Raw genomic sequence first — 16,108 nt, 5'->3', positions numbered from 1 at the left:
GCTAGGTTCTGCGCATATTAAGAGGCCTGCAACACAGCCCTGCACTATGCCACAATGTGCTCTGTCCTATAACACAGACAGCACCAAAGGCCCGAGGCAGCGTCATGGCTAGCACATTAGGCACCTCTGTGCCAGTTCACAATGGGTATCTGGGCAAGCCAAGCAGGGGCTGGATTTCAGCCCCACTTGCCCCCTTGGCCAGGCACTTCTATGCAGCATCTAATAGGCCTCACTGTCTAAGGCAGCCCTGCAGTGGCCCTGGAAGGACCCTGAATTCTGTTTTGGTAGTGAAAGGTTGGGAGAAGAGAAGTTTAAATAATGGGAGGAGAGAAAATTAAAAATGATTTCCACAATACTATGCTCCTGATCATTTTAATTAGGTAGAAGTCAGGATCACAGAGCCCATTTTAGCTTTACTAACAATGCATCCAGATTACTATACAATTGTTCCAGATATAACACATGAGGGCTAACCTCACAAACTGCCCTAACAAAACAGCCCTAAGCAGGCTGCCCACAACAAAACAAACTCCAGGCTCCAACAACTGCCTGCGACCAGATTTCAGTCCTGTTGGAAAGGACTTGGCCTGGGCCATCTTCATTAGCTTCTGGACTCAGCACTTCAAACTGTGAGTTCTCTGCCTTGGGAACCTGAAACTGGCAGGACTCAAACCCAGGGACCCCTCCAAAGAAATCCAGCCCTGTGACAGATCCAGACAGCAACTGAGTCCCCTGAGGGGGTCCAGTCTGCCCATTCACCAGGAACCAGAACTCCCCTGGAAGTGCAACCCCTCTTAGTAGAAAAAAATAGGCCGAGAGTCTTAAGAATCCAGTAATTGAGCTGTGGGTTTAGTAATCTGAACGAGGACCCTCTGTAGCACAATTAACCTGGGCCTAATCTTCTCCCAGCTCCCTAAACCAGGGAACTGCTAGATGAAATAACATCTTTCATGTTAAGGTCATCCTTACTGTACACTACTCTGTGCCTCCCTTCCAATAAGCCCATCTCACACTAGTACCCGCCTTCCCCAGCCTTTCCATAGAACCCTCTGCCACAGTGCTGGTGGTGCATTAACTCTGCAGTACTCGTTAGGAAGGAGGGCTTTGGAGCCAGATATCTTGGGTTTAAGTCCCAGCTCTGCCTCTTAACTTGCTGTATTTCTTTAATCAAGGTCCTTATTCTTTCTACATCTCAGTTTTGACATCGGAAAAATTGAGATGATACTGCTAGCACCTACCTCACAGAGTTGGTTTAAGGATTCAATAAGTAAAGCCCCTAGAAAGTATCTACCAATATAAATACTGTGATTGCTTTTTTGCTATTATGAAGAACAAGAAGAGGCAGGAAAGGAGGAAGTAACAAGCAGTAACCTAAGAGTATGTGTATTATTTCAGTTACTCCTCACAGCAAATCCAAGAGGAGGTTCCTCTTACTGTCCTCACTCTACTGATGAGAAAAGTGAGGCACTGAAAAGACAACTAACTTGCCAAAGTTACACAGAATAGTTGGTGAAGCCAAGGAGTTCAACCCAAAGCCTGCAGCACTCAACCATGAAACAAACTCCTCTACATCCACAAAAGCTCTGTTAAATGTACCCTCTATCTTGTGGCCTAACTCAATCCCTTGAAACCACCCTCCCCCACTCTTGGGCCACAACCGTCCCACTCCTTTCAAGACTCAGGACAATACACTCTATCCAGTGTCCTCTACTGCTACTTGTTAATGATGTCAACCAACCCTGCCTCATTCACTAAGGATTTCTGATATCTGGCTCAGTCTTTCACTCAAACACAAGCCCTGCTATGGTCCTGGTGACTTCTTCCATGAGGATGATCCATCTGACACTTTGGCTGTATTTCCTCTGCTGCCTCATGATCTCCCCATCTTTTACCTGCTGCCAGCCATAGCCGCACCCTGGGGCCTCCCCTTGGAGAGTCTACCTCTGCAGTCTTCAGGTCACACCCCTATTGTCTAACCACATTGAACTTTCTTTCCCTCCAGTTTTCTGACTTGTTACTCCTTACAACATTTATGGTTCAGCCTTATCAAGATAACCAGTCCCTTCCATCTTCTACTTTCTATTTGCTGTTCCTTCCTTCCTTTCCAATAACTCAGATCTCAGTCTATCATTTCAAACATTCTCTTACCAGTGTCCTAAGTTTCCGCACCCCATTGTCTACCTATGGATTCACCTTAGATTGGGAAAAACCCTAACCCTTACCAATCTAATTGCCCACCTTCTTAAAACTACATCTAGACAGCTACAAAGGCTACAAGGAAAGAAAAAAGAAATCACACAACCATCTAAATGTGTACCAAGTCATGGTCTGTGACTTCAGCACCACACAACTACCAACCCTCTGTGTCCCTGGTCATCCTCGGCCCTCAGTCTTCACTGCAGCGTCTTCAATCCTCCTCAGCTAAAGCCCCTACCTGACCACATTTCAGTCACTCTTGGCAAAATGACCTCACATGCTACTTCACCAGCACTGCACCATCTCTAGTCCCATTGAAGGAAAGCCACCCCCCAACCTTCCTGCCCCTCCAGTTTCAGCCCTTTCTCTTCTCTTTCCTGGTGAATGTCTCACAAAACATTCACTGGAGCAGCATCATTTCCTCATTTCCCACTCCTCCACTAATCGGCACCCCGAGAAGGCCCATGACAGCCCTCTGGCCAAGGTCACCACTGACATGAATTCAGTGGTCATTTTCCAGTCATTATCTTCCATGATCTCTGGTCAACGTTTACCAAAATTGGCCACTTTCTCCTTTTGGAAAGTCTCTATCCTCAGCCTGCTTGACATTACACTCTCCAGGTTTCCTTCCAGCCTCTCAGTTCTCTTTCTCCCACGCTCCTCTTTCTGGTTGTTGTTGGTATTTTTTTTTTCTTTCTTTCTTTTCATTTTTTGTTTCGAGATGGGGTCTTGTTCTGTCACCCAGGCTGGAGTGCCATGGCATGATCATGGCTCACTGAAGCCTCAACATCCCAGACTCAGGTGATCCTCCTGCCTCAGCCTCCCAGGTAGCTGGGGCCACAGGTGAATGCCACCATGCCTGGCTATCTTATTTTTTTGTAGAGACAGGGGTCTCACTATGTTGTCCAGTATAGTCTCAAACACCTGGTCCCAAGTGATCCTCCCACCTTGGCCTCCAAAAGTGCTGAGATTACAGACACAAGCCACCATGCCTGGCTGCCAAGCTCCTCTTTGGTTCCTTTTCTTTTGGTGATCCCATAAAAGCTGCATGTGTACTACATGCCAGCAGTGGCTGAGGCCATATGCATCCTCAAGTCTTCTCCCTTCCCACACAACTGAGCCCTCATGCACGGCTATGGCTTCAGCTACCATCTAAGTGGTTGCAAATGTAAGCTCAGACATTAACCAGACCTAGGTTCAAATTCTGGCTCCACCACATCTTAGGCACAACACTGAATTTCTCTAAGCTTCAGTTTTCTAATCTCTAAAATGATAATAGTAAATGTATATCATATAAATAACACTGAGCACTGTGCCTCCCGTAAAATATTAATAATATAGTTACAGTATGTAACAATAAATGTTAGCTATTAGCTTTTTTTGTTTTGTTTTTTTGAGACGGAGTCTCGCTCTGTCGCCAGGCTAGAGTGCAGTGGCGCGATCTCAGCTCACTGCAATCTTTGCCTCCTGGGTTCGAGCAATTCTCTTGCCTCAGCCTCCCGAGCAGCTGGAACTAAAGGCGCGCACCACCATGCCTGGCTAATTTTTTGTATTTTAGTAGAGACGGGGTTTCACCATGTTGGCCAGGATGGTCTCGATTTCCTGACCTCATGATCCACACGCCTTGGCCTCCCAAAGTGCTGGGATTACAGGCATGAGCCACCGCGCCCGGCCCTAGGTATTAGTTTTAACTATATCTACAAATCTCACCTCTGAGTTTCCATTTACCTACGTGAAATCTCAAGTTGAATTACTGCACAAGCAGTTCAAACTCAGTCACTCTGAAATCAAACTTCTCCCTTTCCCACCCAACCTGCTATTTTTTCGGGATTACAGATCACAGTGCATGACCCCATTACCCACCTCAATACCTACAGTGGTTTTAAAACATGTCCAAAAATTCTTCAACCTTCCTCCCACTAAGAGATATCTCTCTTCTGCCCTTGAACCTAGCAATGCGTTTCTGACTATCTTGATGAAAAGAACACAGTAAAAGTGACACTGCATCACTGTTGAGGATTGGGTAGAAAAGACCAGGCAGTTTCTGCCAGTTTCTCTTGGTACATTTGCTCTGTGAGCCTTCAGCCTCAATATGAAAAGTCCAGCTATCTTGAGGCCATCACACAGAAAGACCACATGAAGAGAGATGCCCCGGGGGCCACCCTTGTCCAGCACCCAGCTGTTGAAATGTACTTAGCCCAGATGCCAGGCATGTGTATGAAGCCTTTAGGTGACCCCACTCTCCATCTGTTTACAACTTCATGAGGGATCCTGGACAAGAACTGCCTAGTTGAACCCAGTCAACCCCCGACTCACGAGTAAAATACATTGTTATTGTGTTAAACTATTGTTTTAAGGTGGTTCATTACTCAGTATTAGATAACCAGAACAATGCTCAAACCAAAAACCTAAAAATTATCCCTGAGATCTATTCTGTTGTCATCTTCCACATCCAGTTACAAAATTCTGGCAATTCTTAAATGTTGCCTGAATCCATCTACATTTCTGCATCCCTTCTGCCCCTTCCTGGTTATGAACACCATCATCTCATTTCTGGATCAGGACATCTTCCTAACTAGTCTTGCTCCAGTCTGCCCTCCCTTTCCAATCCTTCTCTGCACTGCAGACAGATCTGACCGTGTCATTGCAGGCAAACATTTAGGGTTTACATGACCCTAGCTGGGCTCTGCAGCTTCATGTCTAGCACTGCTCCAAACCCTGCTCCAAAAACACAGAACCCCTGGAATTCCTTGAAGTCATGGGGTTACTCACCCCCAAATCTCCACACAGCTATTCCTTTTGCCTGGCTCTGGCCCTGCCTGTCACTGGGCCAACTTTACTCAGCTTCAATGTTGCAGACGTTAAAAGACTCCCCTGGGAAGTTCTCTTTGGCCCTGGAATCTAGGTTAGGTTCCCTTTCATGTGCTACCCTAGTCGTCTTTATTTCCCTCCAGATAGACTATGCTACTCCAAAATGTAACTGTTTATTTTTCATCCTACAGAAGCATAAGCACCTTGAGGGCAGACCAACGTCTTATTCACTCAACTTTTTTTTAAAGGGAAAAAAGCAAATTTAAAAAGATAGGACATTATGTTCCAATTTTGATAAAATTCTTAAAGCACACAAAATGATACTATATATGGTTTACACCCACATGCATATATGATAAAAAGCCAAAAACATGCATGAGACTGTTACTAACCTCGGGATAGTGGTCACCACTGAGAAGGGTGGAGGAGGAAGCATGCAGGGAACAGGAGTCTTTAGTTTCATTTAAAGATCACCAGAGTTTTGAAATCAAAATGGCAAGATGTTAACACCTGTTCCATCAGGAAGGCAGGTACACAAAAGTCTGTTGTATTATTTTCTGTACTTTTCTGAGTGCTTAAAATAATTCATAATTAGAAATAAAACTCTGAAAGAACTGTATCCCTGTTTAGCTCCTGACTCCATGTCTACACTGATTAGGAACGGGTATAGACCTCCAATGCCTCAATCAACGGTCCTGGAGTGCCTCCAGATTGTCACTCCCTTCCCCGAGAAAGAGGCCAGAGCAGCAGCTCTCCTGTTGAAAAAAGAACGCAGGGGAATCCCTTTCGGAGAGACATGGACACAATTAGTGGGATAAGTCCTCAACTCTGAAAGCAGCAGTCCAGAGGTCTAGGTACAGAGGAACTTGATAAATGAGAGTGGCTTGCAAATGCAACTTTTCAGATGGTGAGTTACTATCAAAATCATGTAGGAGTGTTTGGCTCTATGAGCCACAGGGCAGAACACCTACCTTTATGCACAGTGAAGCAGAGAGTGGGTAATCAGTGAAAATAAAATCAGTGAGCAGACTCCCACCTCAAACACAAACCCACACAACTTTCCCAGTGGGAGCTGCACTGTCACTGAGTTCCCAGAGGGCCTCTCACAGGCAACCAGGTGACAGAAACAATCGAGTGATGCCTCAATTTCCAGAATTGTTATCTATGGTTCGCACAGTCTCTCTCACTCATCCTCCCAATAATTATTAATTATAATAGGTAAGCAGCACCAAAGAATGCTCATGGCCATGGGCTTAGAATCAGACAAGCTCACACCCTGACCCTGACCCTCCCCTGGTTATGCAATTCTGGGCAACACTCAACCTTTCAGAGTCTCAAGTTTCCTCTTTTCTAAGTTGCCATGTCTTTGTAAGTCAGCAATACCTGGTTAACAGGACTATTGGGAGGATTAAATTTGGTGATCCAAGTAAAACACTCTGCACTGTAAATGGTACACAGTCCTGTATTTACCAGACACCAGACTAGATTCCAGTGATAAAATGGTGATTCAGATGGTCAGGGAACCAGCAATGATGCAGGTTACAGACTCAGATGCCAGTTACGTATTTAGTGCTAGAAATCTGAACTGGCAACTTGTGGGGCCCAGTGCAAAATGAAAACGCAAAGCCCTGTTCTAAAATTAAGATTTTTTTTTTCAGGATAGTGACCAAAGAGCAGTAAACCAAGCATGGGGCTCTTCTGAATCCAGTGGTTGCACGGCTGGGAAGCCAGCCCTGCTAAAAGTAGATGTGCCGAGGTACTTTACAGACACTCAGAAAATGAGGGTCAACCAGAACTGGGCTTCTTAGACTCATCCAAACACCTGGGGCATTCGGAGAGACGACAGGGGAGAGCCACGTCATAACACAGGGGGCTGCAGGATCCAAAATAAAAGCCCCTCAATAATTTAATTTGTGGGAGGTATCAGAGGAAATTCCCATTTCTTGTCACCTACAACAGTTACAAGACCTTCCCTAACAAGCTTTCCTTCTCTTTAGTCTACCTTAGAAATAAATCCTTTATCAAGTTAATACCATCAGGAGATTTTGCCCGGCTGAAGTCCAAAAGCAACAGGCTGCTTATGGCCTAGTGTCTGCTGGGAACAGCCGACTTCCCAGGCAGCACGTGGCAAAGGAACATAGCAGTCTCAGTACCCCTTCAAAAGAAACGGGGCTGAGCAAGACGGCTCACACCTGTGATCCCAGCACTTTGGGAAGCTGAGATAGGTGGATCGCTTGAGGTCAGGAGATCGAGACCAGCCTGGGCAACATGGTGAAACCCTGTCTCTACCAAAACATACAAAAATTAACCACATGCCTATAGTCCCAGCTACTCAGGAGGCTTAGGTGGGATAATTGCTTGAACCTGGGAGGCAGAGGTTGTAATGAGCTGAGATCAAGCCACAGAACTCTAGCCTGGATGACAGAGTGAGACCCTGTCAAGCAAGCAAGCAACCACGCAAGAAAGCAAGAGAAACCAAGCAAGCAAGAAACAAACAAACAAACTGGGGCTTGGGGCAGGTAGGAATGTGCCCCTGAAAGTGACACTAGGGGACTGAGTAAGGAGATTGCACCACTGCACTCCAGCCTGGATGACAGAGTGAGACCCTGTCAAAAAAAAAAAAAAAAAGAAGAGGAGAGGAAAAAAAGAAGAATGAGGAGGAGAGGGGAGAGGAGGGGAGGAGAGGGTGGTGGGGAGGGGAAAAAAACGAAACGAAACAAAACTGGGGCTTGGGGCAGGTAGGAATGTGCCCCGAAAGTGACACTAGGGGGCTGAGTAAGGAGGTTGCCTGAAAATCTATATGTGGTCACCTGATGGAACATTAGATACTGAAGATCACCTCAGTGACTGACCAGGGTAAGGAGACTGTAAGGCAGGAGTTCCCAGCACACAACATAGTTCTCTTCCTAGCCAGCCCTCTCTGTAACAATCACCTGCCACAGTCCTTGGGGACAAGGGCGCATCAGCCAGCCTGCTCATGGTCACTGCTTTCTTTAACATAGCAGTGGTCAAGTACCACTTTTCTGTACCTGTTTACTTAAGAAGCAATATACTAAAAATTTTGAGTGCATCCCAACTGCTTTAACACCAAGCTGCCTGAGCCTCTGCCCAACACAAAGGAACTACTTGTAGGTAGAAGGCAATGAAGAGGGAGGGCCCTGGGGACACAAGCGCAGTTCAACTACTTGCTAGCTGTGTGAACTTGAGGAAATGACACAACCTCCCTGAGTCTCAGTTTAATGCTATGACACATGCAAAGCACTTAGAACACTGACACAGAGTAAGTGTTCAACAAATGTTAACAGATTTTGCCCTCCTAATTATAACTCATATGCTTATCTCCTCTCACCCCCCACCCCAGCACTGCCCACATGCCAACAAGCATGTGGCTTTGACATCTTTCAGAATGCAAGTCCCTGGAGGGCATGAATCAAGGTCCCTATGTGTCCTCTCCAAGGGCTCATGCTGTTAGACTAGAGCCACAGAAGTTTGGGAACCAGTCCTAACACCTTTGGAGAAAAGTTCCTACCTAATGGTATGGATTTGCTCAAAACATTTTTGCTATGTGAACTCCATATATGGTAGATCTGTTTATTGCGCTCAGATAATTTTTATCTTATAAATTATTAAGAAAGGAATATTTAATGTGACTGCCTAATCCAGTCGACATTTAGACTAAAAAGTGTTTGACCTACATTATCACTTTACAGTTAGTCAAAATAAATACAACTTACAATGTTCATAGATATTCAGAGTTTAAAACAATGTACTTTTTTATCAATAAAGAAGTTCAGTTCACAGATAACTGAACATAATATGAAATCACAAATGTACTTTCACTCCTCTTTTCAAGGAGGATCCTTGACAATTTCATAGTGCCTGTGGGCTCTCCCCTTGGTAGTACATTATGGGTTTCTATTGTTGGTTAGTTAGCTGGTTTTTATCTGCAAATGGTGAGAGATTTGTTGAATCGACCCAATTCTCTGCAACATCTTCCCCACTGACACATAAATTTTTATGATGGCAGATACAGCCTATAACCAAGAAACTAAATAGGTCAGGTCTACCAGTCTTTACAAAGAAATCTTATTAAACTAACCTTATCAAATCTAATCTTATTAAATGCCAAACACTGGCCAGGCGCGGTGGCTCATGCCCGTAATCCCAGCACTTTGGGAGGCCGAGGTAGGTAGATCACCTGAAGTCAGGAGTTTGAGACCAGCCTGGCCAACATGGTGAAACCGCATCTCTACTAAACATATAAAAATTAGCTGGGCATGGTAGTGAGTATCTGTAATCCCAGTTACTTAGGAGGCTGAGACAGGAGAATTGCTTGAACCCAGGAGGCAGAGGTTGCAATGAGCCAAAATCACCCCACTGCACTCCACCCTGGGTGACAAGAGAGAAACTCTGTCTCAAAAAAAAAAAAAAAAAAAAAATCCCCAACATGGTACAGTAGTTTCCCCTCATCCATGGGGGATATATTCCAAGTCCCAGTGGATACCTAAAACCACAGATAGTACTGAGCTGTCATAGAACTAACTAACATAGCAAATAGCACACTATATTTTTTCCTATACACACACACCTATGATGAAGTTTAATGTGTAAATTAGGAACAGTAAGTGATTAATAACTAATAATAAAAGTGAACAATTATAACAATATACTATAATAAAAGTTGTGTGAATGTGGTCTCTCTCTCTCTCTTAAAATATATTATTGTACTGTACTCACCTATTTTGAGACCTCGGTGGACCATGGTTAGCTGAAATTTTGAAAAGTAAAACTGGATAGGAGGGTGGGGGCTACTATATACAAATGCAATGAATATTAATTGACAATTAGCATCCAAGACTTATCAACCATTTTTACTTGTCACGTTTTCAAGTCTAAGTTTATATTTTAGTTCACAATAAAACACATAAAATGAGAGAAATGTACAAAAAGCAAAGAAGCACATCAGAAGCTAACCCTCCCCTATGCGCCTTACTTAACCTGTCCTGCCACAGGTTCCTCTAGAGCCAAACACCTGCCAGTCCTGCAGCCAAGGAGGATATTATAGCTGAGGGCTCATCCTCCATGACTTTCAGGGCCATGCACAAAGTCGGGGCTCCATAAATATTTGTTGAATAAATTATTCAAATGGGTTTTACTTTCATAGCTTTTAAAAGAATCTTAAAAGAGTCTTGTGACTTCCTGACTGTTGCTTACAACTCCCAGTATTTCCATAAATTGAGACTAGTTTAAAAGGTATGTCAATACCACTAAGCAGTAACAGTCATTCTACAGGACGTATAAAAGTAACATCAGCAACATAATCACAATACATTAATGTCTTTTTTTGTATGTCTTGAGACCAGATCTCACTCTGTCGCCCAGGTTGGAGTGCAGTGGTGTGATCTCGGCTCACTGCAACCTCTGCCTCCCGGGTTCAAGCAATTCTCCTGCCTCAGCCTCCCAAGTTGCTGTGATTACAGGCATGCGCCACCACGCCCAGCTAATTTTTGTATTTTAAGTAAAGATGAGGTTTCTCCATGTTAGCCAGGCTGGTCTTGAACTCCTGACCTCAAGTGATCCACCTGTCTCGCCCCCGCAAAGTGCTGGGATTACAGGCATGAGCCACCTTGCCCAGTCACACAATTATTAACATTTTATATTTGAAAAGCAACATACTGTTTACAAATGGCTTTCCCTCCACTATCTCATTTAATCATCACAGGTATTACACAGAGTACAACCAATTCTACCACTGTTGTTTTGATGGCACAAAGGGAAAAAAGGTTAATTCCACATCAACCATCACATGAGTCAAGACAGAAAATTCTGAACTGAATGGAATCTAGAAGTTGATCTTGTCCAACCTCCCAGGAAAACTCGAGAAATGTGTTTTGCTCTTTCATTTTAACCTATTTTCTCCTACCTTATTCAAAAACCTTTGCACATTGTGTTACTAGTTATACCTATGAGAAGAAAGAGTAAGATGCTGATACTGCCTGTTGGGACAGCAGCTAAATGTTTACCCAAAACACCTGGCAGATGTAAACAAGGCCTTTAAACCCCATCATGAAAGGGGAAAAGTTGTGTGCCCTTCAAGGAAGAATCACTCATCAACCGGAAAACAGATTTTTATGTTTAAATTGTCACCCCGGCTAAACGGATTATATCTTGATCATCTTCAAGTTAAGAGTAAAGGATACATCCTGCATTCCCCAGAACAAAACACCTAATCCAAACAGATTTTATCTTGTCTCTGTTTAAAAACTGGTGGAAAAAAGCAGAATTTCCCTTTCCATTTCATATGCATCTGATTCAACAAATAAAATATCGGGCCCTAACTATTAATACATGCCAACAACCAAGTCAGGCACCGCACCAGGTGATACATCTAATTGATCAGGATTAGCAAATTTCTATTCTTTCCCTGGACTGAAATCAATAAAACCCTGTCTTAAATATTAAAGTACTAACCCTGTCCCTCACCTTGACTGTCACTTCTGAGAACATTTGTTTTAAGAAATGAACAGCGACCTCGAAGATCAGTAGAGCTTCTTCATCTGTCTTAATAACTCAATCCTATTAAAAAGATTAATCCTGTTTAAAAAAAAAAAAAATAGCACCTCCACCTTTCTCTCCCCTCTTCCTTTCCACTCTCCTCCAAATAAAAAGGTTAAGTGATGACATCCAGCCCAAAGAACAATGAACAATACATACACACACAGAGCTCTCTCTTCCAGTTTCCAACAGGAACAACACAAGACAGTCAAATACTGCTGAAAAAACTATTATTCTTGTCAAGTGCATGGAAAGGGAACTTACTCTAATCCATTCAGCAAAGTCTGGAGTCAAACTTGGAATGAAAGATGCATTTATTTTTTTTTTTCTGCAAGGTAAGTAAAAGAACTCAGGAATTTTTTTTAATAAGATACCAGATGCAAATAAATTATTATTCCTCAGAAATAAGGCTTTTAATAAACACCACACAGAGTATGCATAAGCAAGCAAATCAATCTGAAAGACAGGAAGAGAAGAATAATGTGTGGCACATCATTTTCTCTCAAAGTCGATAAGCAAAAGTGAACACAAAAAGGCCATCTCGGGAGGGCTAATTTTTTGTTTTGAGATGGTTTTTCTGTTTGTTTCCATCCAGTGTAATGCTAAAGAATTTTCTTAAATCTTTTCACAGGGGACACTTAGCACACTCACAAAAACTAAACTGTTTCCTTTAAGATTTCTTTTCTCACCTCCAAAGAGTAGCCAGTGGCTTTTATGGGGTTGGTCACTGCACTTGTGAATTTTAGACGGATAAAGTGGCAAAATAATGATTTTTTTAAAATATAAAAGTAAAATTAAGATGTATGGCAGGTAAAACTTTCTAAAAGGCCAAGTCAAATTTGGGGCCTGCTGATTTTGACACAAAGCTGTTAGTAAATTGGCAAAGAAATGAATCTGCTTTTAGGGTAACCTTGAGCCCAGGGAAAATAAAAAAGCCAAGTCAAAGTTGTGACCTGTTGATTTTGACACAAAGCTGTTAATAAATTGGCAAATAAATTAATCTGCTTTTAAGGTAACCTTGAGGCCACAAACATTCATCCACTCACCTTAAGACTATGCCTATCTAGAGGTTAGCCTGAGTAATTAACCAGAGTTATCAATTTTGTTTTCAGTAATCATTTTGATAGGTTTGACACCTCAAAGACGGCTTTGTGATGCAATTTATAAATTTAAAACACATCCAGTAAATAAAGAAAATAATAAAATGTCAGAACCACCTGATTTTCTTTTTTAAGAACTATTTAAGTATTCAAAATTAGCTTTTAGTAGTACAGAATGTCACCCCTTCCTACTTGGTAATTATCCCAACAAACTTTGGCTTTAATTTACGCAGACTGCAAGACAAAAACCATGTATTGTAATATATAAGATAAATTACAAATTAAATCTGTTATTTAACTTAGAAAACAATCTTCTGGACACTTTGGCAGCTCTCCTAACTTACAGGGCACCTTGTATTGTGAAGAGTGTTCATAATCAGACAACCCCCTTAACCAGCTACAGTACTGAGTGAATAATATCCCTTTATCACAAAGATAAAGGAAGTTACTGCCATCAACAAATGAACAACAAAACAGAACTTGAACTCAGAATTTTAGATTCAGCTCCATTCACAAGGCCATGCATTAACTGCAATTACCATCCTTTCCCACCAAGACCATCAAGCTCTGAAGCATTCGGAGAAACATTTTCTTTATGGACACTAAAATAAGCCCAATACACAGATGACAGTACAAAGCCGGTCCGGCGTTTCTTGGCCATCAAAGCATGCACAGACTTTCTCTGTACAGCCTTAAGTGTAATTCCTAGAAGGCACTGGCAAATCTCTGCCAGGCAGAGACTCTGCAGTCGAAAACCGAGTGCATGTGCTCAACAAGATGACAGGAGGGTCAATGTTTCTAACCGTCTACTTCAACTCTGCATGGCAATAGCGGTTCTGCCCAACATGGTAAACAAAATAATCATATAGGATCGAACACAGTCCCTGTAAATGAGGATCCCCTAAAACGCAAACAAGCAGCTCTGGGGAAACATAATTTCCGCTCGCATAATTCCACTAAGACACACACATAAGTCCATTTTTAAAATGATGTTCGGTCCCAGCACTGTGCTGACACTTTTCCCACCTAAACTTCTCAGCACAAGCCTGGCCTAAACAGCCGGGTTCCAATCCGTGCACAGTGGAACAGCTGCACGCACCCAAGACCGGAATGGTAGGGCAATACCTGTCCCTACTCAGTCCTGTTCGGACCAGCCTGTGAGGTAGTTTAGACCCGTCTGCTTTATGGTAATGTGCTTTTAAAACCCCGCCACGACCGAGGTCATAGCTTTAGAGATTTAATAACAATCAAATGACCAGGGCTGCTGGGCACTTAGTGAGCCATTCTGGTTATGGCTCTTTAATAGCACCTGGAGTTCTGCTCCAGGGAGAGCGGAAAACTCCCGCTCCCCCGGAAAGAAAGTCCTCTGCGGAGAGCGCAGAGGGAAGCCAGGAAACCGATCGCGGGCAGGGGACGCGCCGCCGCGGCCGCCCCATCTCTCAAGCAGCCCCAGCGCGACCCTCGCCCCGCAGCCGTGCTGGCCCAGGCCGCACCTTTACCTGTCAGCTCCACCACCCGCCGCCCTGGAGGCTGCCCCTCCGAGTCCAGGGCACGGCTTCCGAGCCGGCTGCGGGAGAAAGAACCCCAGAGGCATCCTATCCCAAAGAAAGAAAGCAAAAAGGCTGCTCCTCAAGGCAGGGGGCCACTGGGCACGCCGAGATCCGAGAGGCGACATGCCACCCCTGCCATGCACCTACCAGATAATCCATGTACAGAAACGCCTCAGTTATCCGGAGATCAGACATCCGGCAGCCTAAAGCATCCGGAACGGCTCCGAACCCGGAAAAAAAAGCAGCGTCTCTGGCTGCGAGCGAGCAGCTCCTGAAAAAGCCAGCAACAGCGAAAATAGCCGAAAGCAGCCGACTAGCCGGAGATTACACAAGGGGCGCGGCGATTGGCCAGGCGGGAGGGCAGAAGGAAAGAGGCGCGCTCATTGGCTGTGGCGCCTATAAAAGGCAGGCCCCAGTCGGTGGTAAGAGAGAAACGCGGGAGCGGCGGGGGGTGTGGGTTTGTGTTCGGTGAGCGGAGGAGCCGGGGTTGGGGCGGTGCGGCTGGGGTGGGGGTGGTGCAAGCGGAAGAAAGAGCCAAGAGAGCGGAAAAGCGACTGGTGCTGTCGCCCCCCGAGTTTTGTGTTTCTACAGCTTCCCAGTTGGGTACAGCGAAGCCGAACTCCGTGTTCCCGGGCTGGAGAGCCTTGGTGTCCCCGCCTACCCCCAGTAGGAAGCGAGCGCTGTAACGTGGGAGGCGTGGTCGCCACTGATCATCTCTCTCCTCCCAGAGCCTTCCTAAAGGCTTTGCCGCCACGAGACAGCACCACCGGGAAAGAAGTGTGTGGAAGTGTACCCCGTAACCAGGCAGTCCTGTACGCGACTTAGGGGCAGAAAGACCCTCCGCACTTTTATTATTTGAAACTAAGGCGGACGATTCCAGCCTGGTGCCCCTGAGTACACACAGGCCCCCCCGCGCAGCCAGAGTTGACTGAGGAACCCATCTTCGAACCCCTGCGTAGAATGCCAAACAGTCCTAGGAGAATTCGCTTTCCTCCACGTGAAAAGGAAAAGAAAAACATGTGAGGACTCGCAGTAGTCACTTGTACTCCCCAAACACACGGGAAGAAATGATCAGTTTGCATGCTTGGAGTGAAATTACACTCAGCACAAATCCAACGCCCCCGAGTCAAATGAGCAATAGAATCTCTGCAAAAAAAAAAAAAAAAAAAAACACAAGTGACAATATTTGTGACCCGATATTATTTCAAGAGGTAAAAACATCTGTAAGATGCATTTGGGACTTATGCATTTCCTGGTAATGTCAACATCGCATTAAGCTAGTGGAGGTTAGGCAGGGAAAGCCTGAATCGGACAAGAAACTGGATTTTTTTTTTTTTCTTTTCTCTTTTTTTTTTTTTTTTTTTTTTTTGGAGGCTATAAATAACTAGACCATGCCAGACACAGCTATGTACTTAGGCTCAGGTGATTGGAGTGCCCCCCAATTCCCACCCTCAGGGCTTAGGGAGAATGGAAGATAAGGTGGATGCTCTCACCTGTATTAATAGTTAGGGCTTGCATATATACAGTGAAATTTCAAGAGTGAAACTTCATCAACTGAACTCTTTATGAAGTGACTGCCTGACTGTACACGTTTTAGGAGTTGAATTTTTACTTTCCCCCTAACTTGACACTTTTCTTTTTTTGTATCCTCAAGAAACAAATTTCCGTACCGTAAGTTTACCTGAGACTACCAAAACAGTTCTGTTAGATAACCGTGGCATTAACCCTAAATGTGTATATAACCAATAAGGGCGAAGCAGCCCCCTAGAGGGAGCTGTAGGTTGGTGAGCCAAGTGATTTTACGTATGCTGTCTAATTTTCTAACCTGTTTGCTCAGCTGCAAAACGAGAATTCCTACCACCAGAGAGTTGTGAGTGTTTGGGCAGGGGGCAGGGG

At 44.3% G+C, this 16,108-nt stretch overlaps 1 protein-coding gene across 1 annotated transcript in view; it reads right to left on the bottom strand.

Moving 5' to 3' along the window:
• ARL15 (ADP-ribosylation factor-like 15) overlaps positions 1-14,517 on the bottom strand; it is a 476,557-nt gene extending 462,040 nt beyond the window's left edge. The window contains exon 1 of the mRNA XM_011999533.1: positions 14,360-14,517. Coding sequence (XP_011854923.1) covers positions 14,360-14,407 — 48 coding nt within the window. The 5' untranslated portion in view covers positions 14,408-14,517. The remainder of the gene's footprint in view (positions 1-14,359) is intronic.
• Between the last annotated feature and the right edge of the window lie 1,591 nt (positions 14,518-16,108).

This window comes from Mandrillus leucophaeus, unplaced genomic scaffold, assembly GCF_000951045.1.
Source record: "Mandrillus leucophaeus isolate KB7577 unplaced genomic scaffold, Mleu.le_1.0 Scaffold597, whole genome shotgun sequence".
NCBI lineage: Eukaryota > Metazoa > Chordata > Mammalia > Primates > Cercopithecidae > Mandrillus > Mandrillus leucophaeus.
The sequence above is the reverse complement of the archived record's forward strand: the minus strand, read 5'-3'. Positions and strand labels throughout refer to the sequence as shown.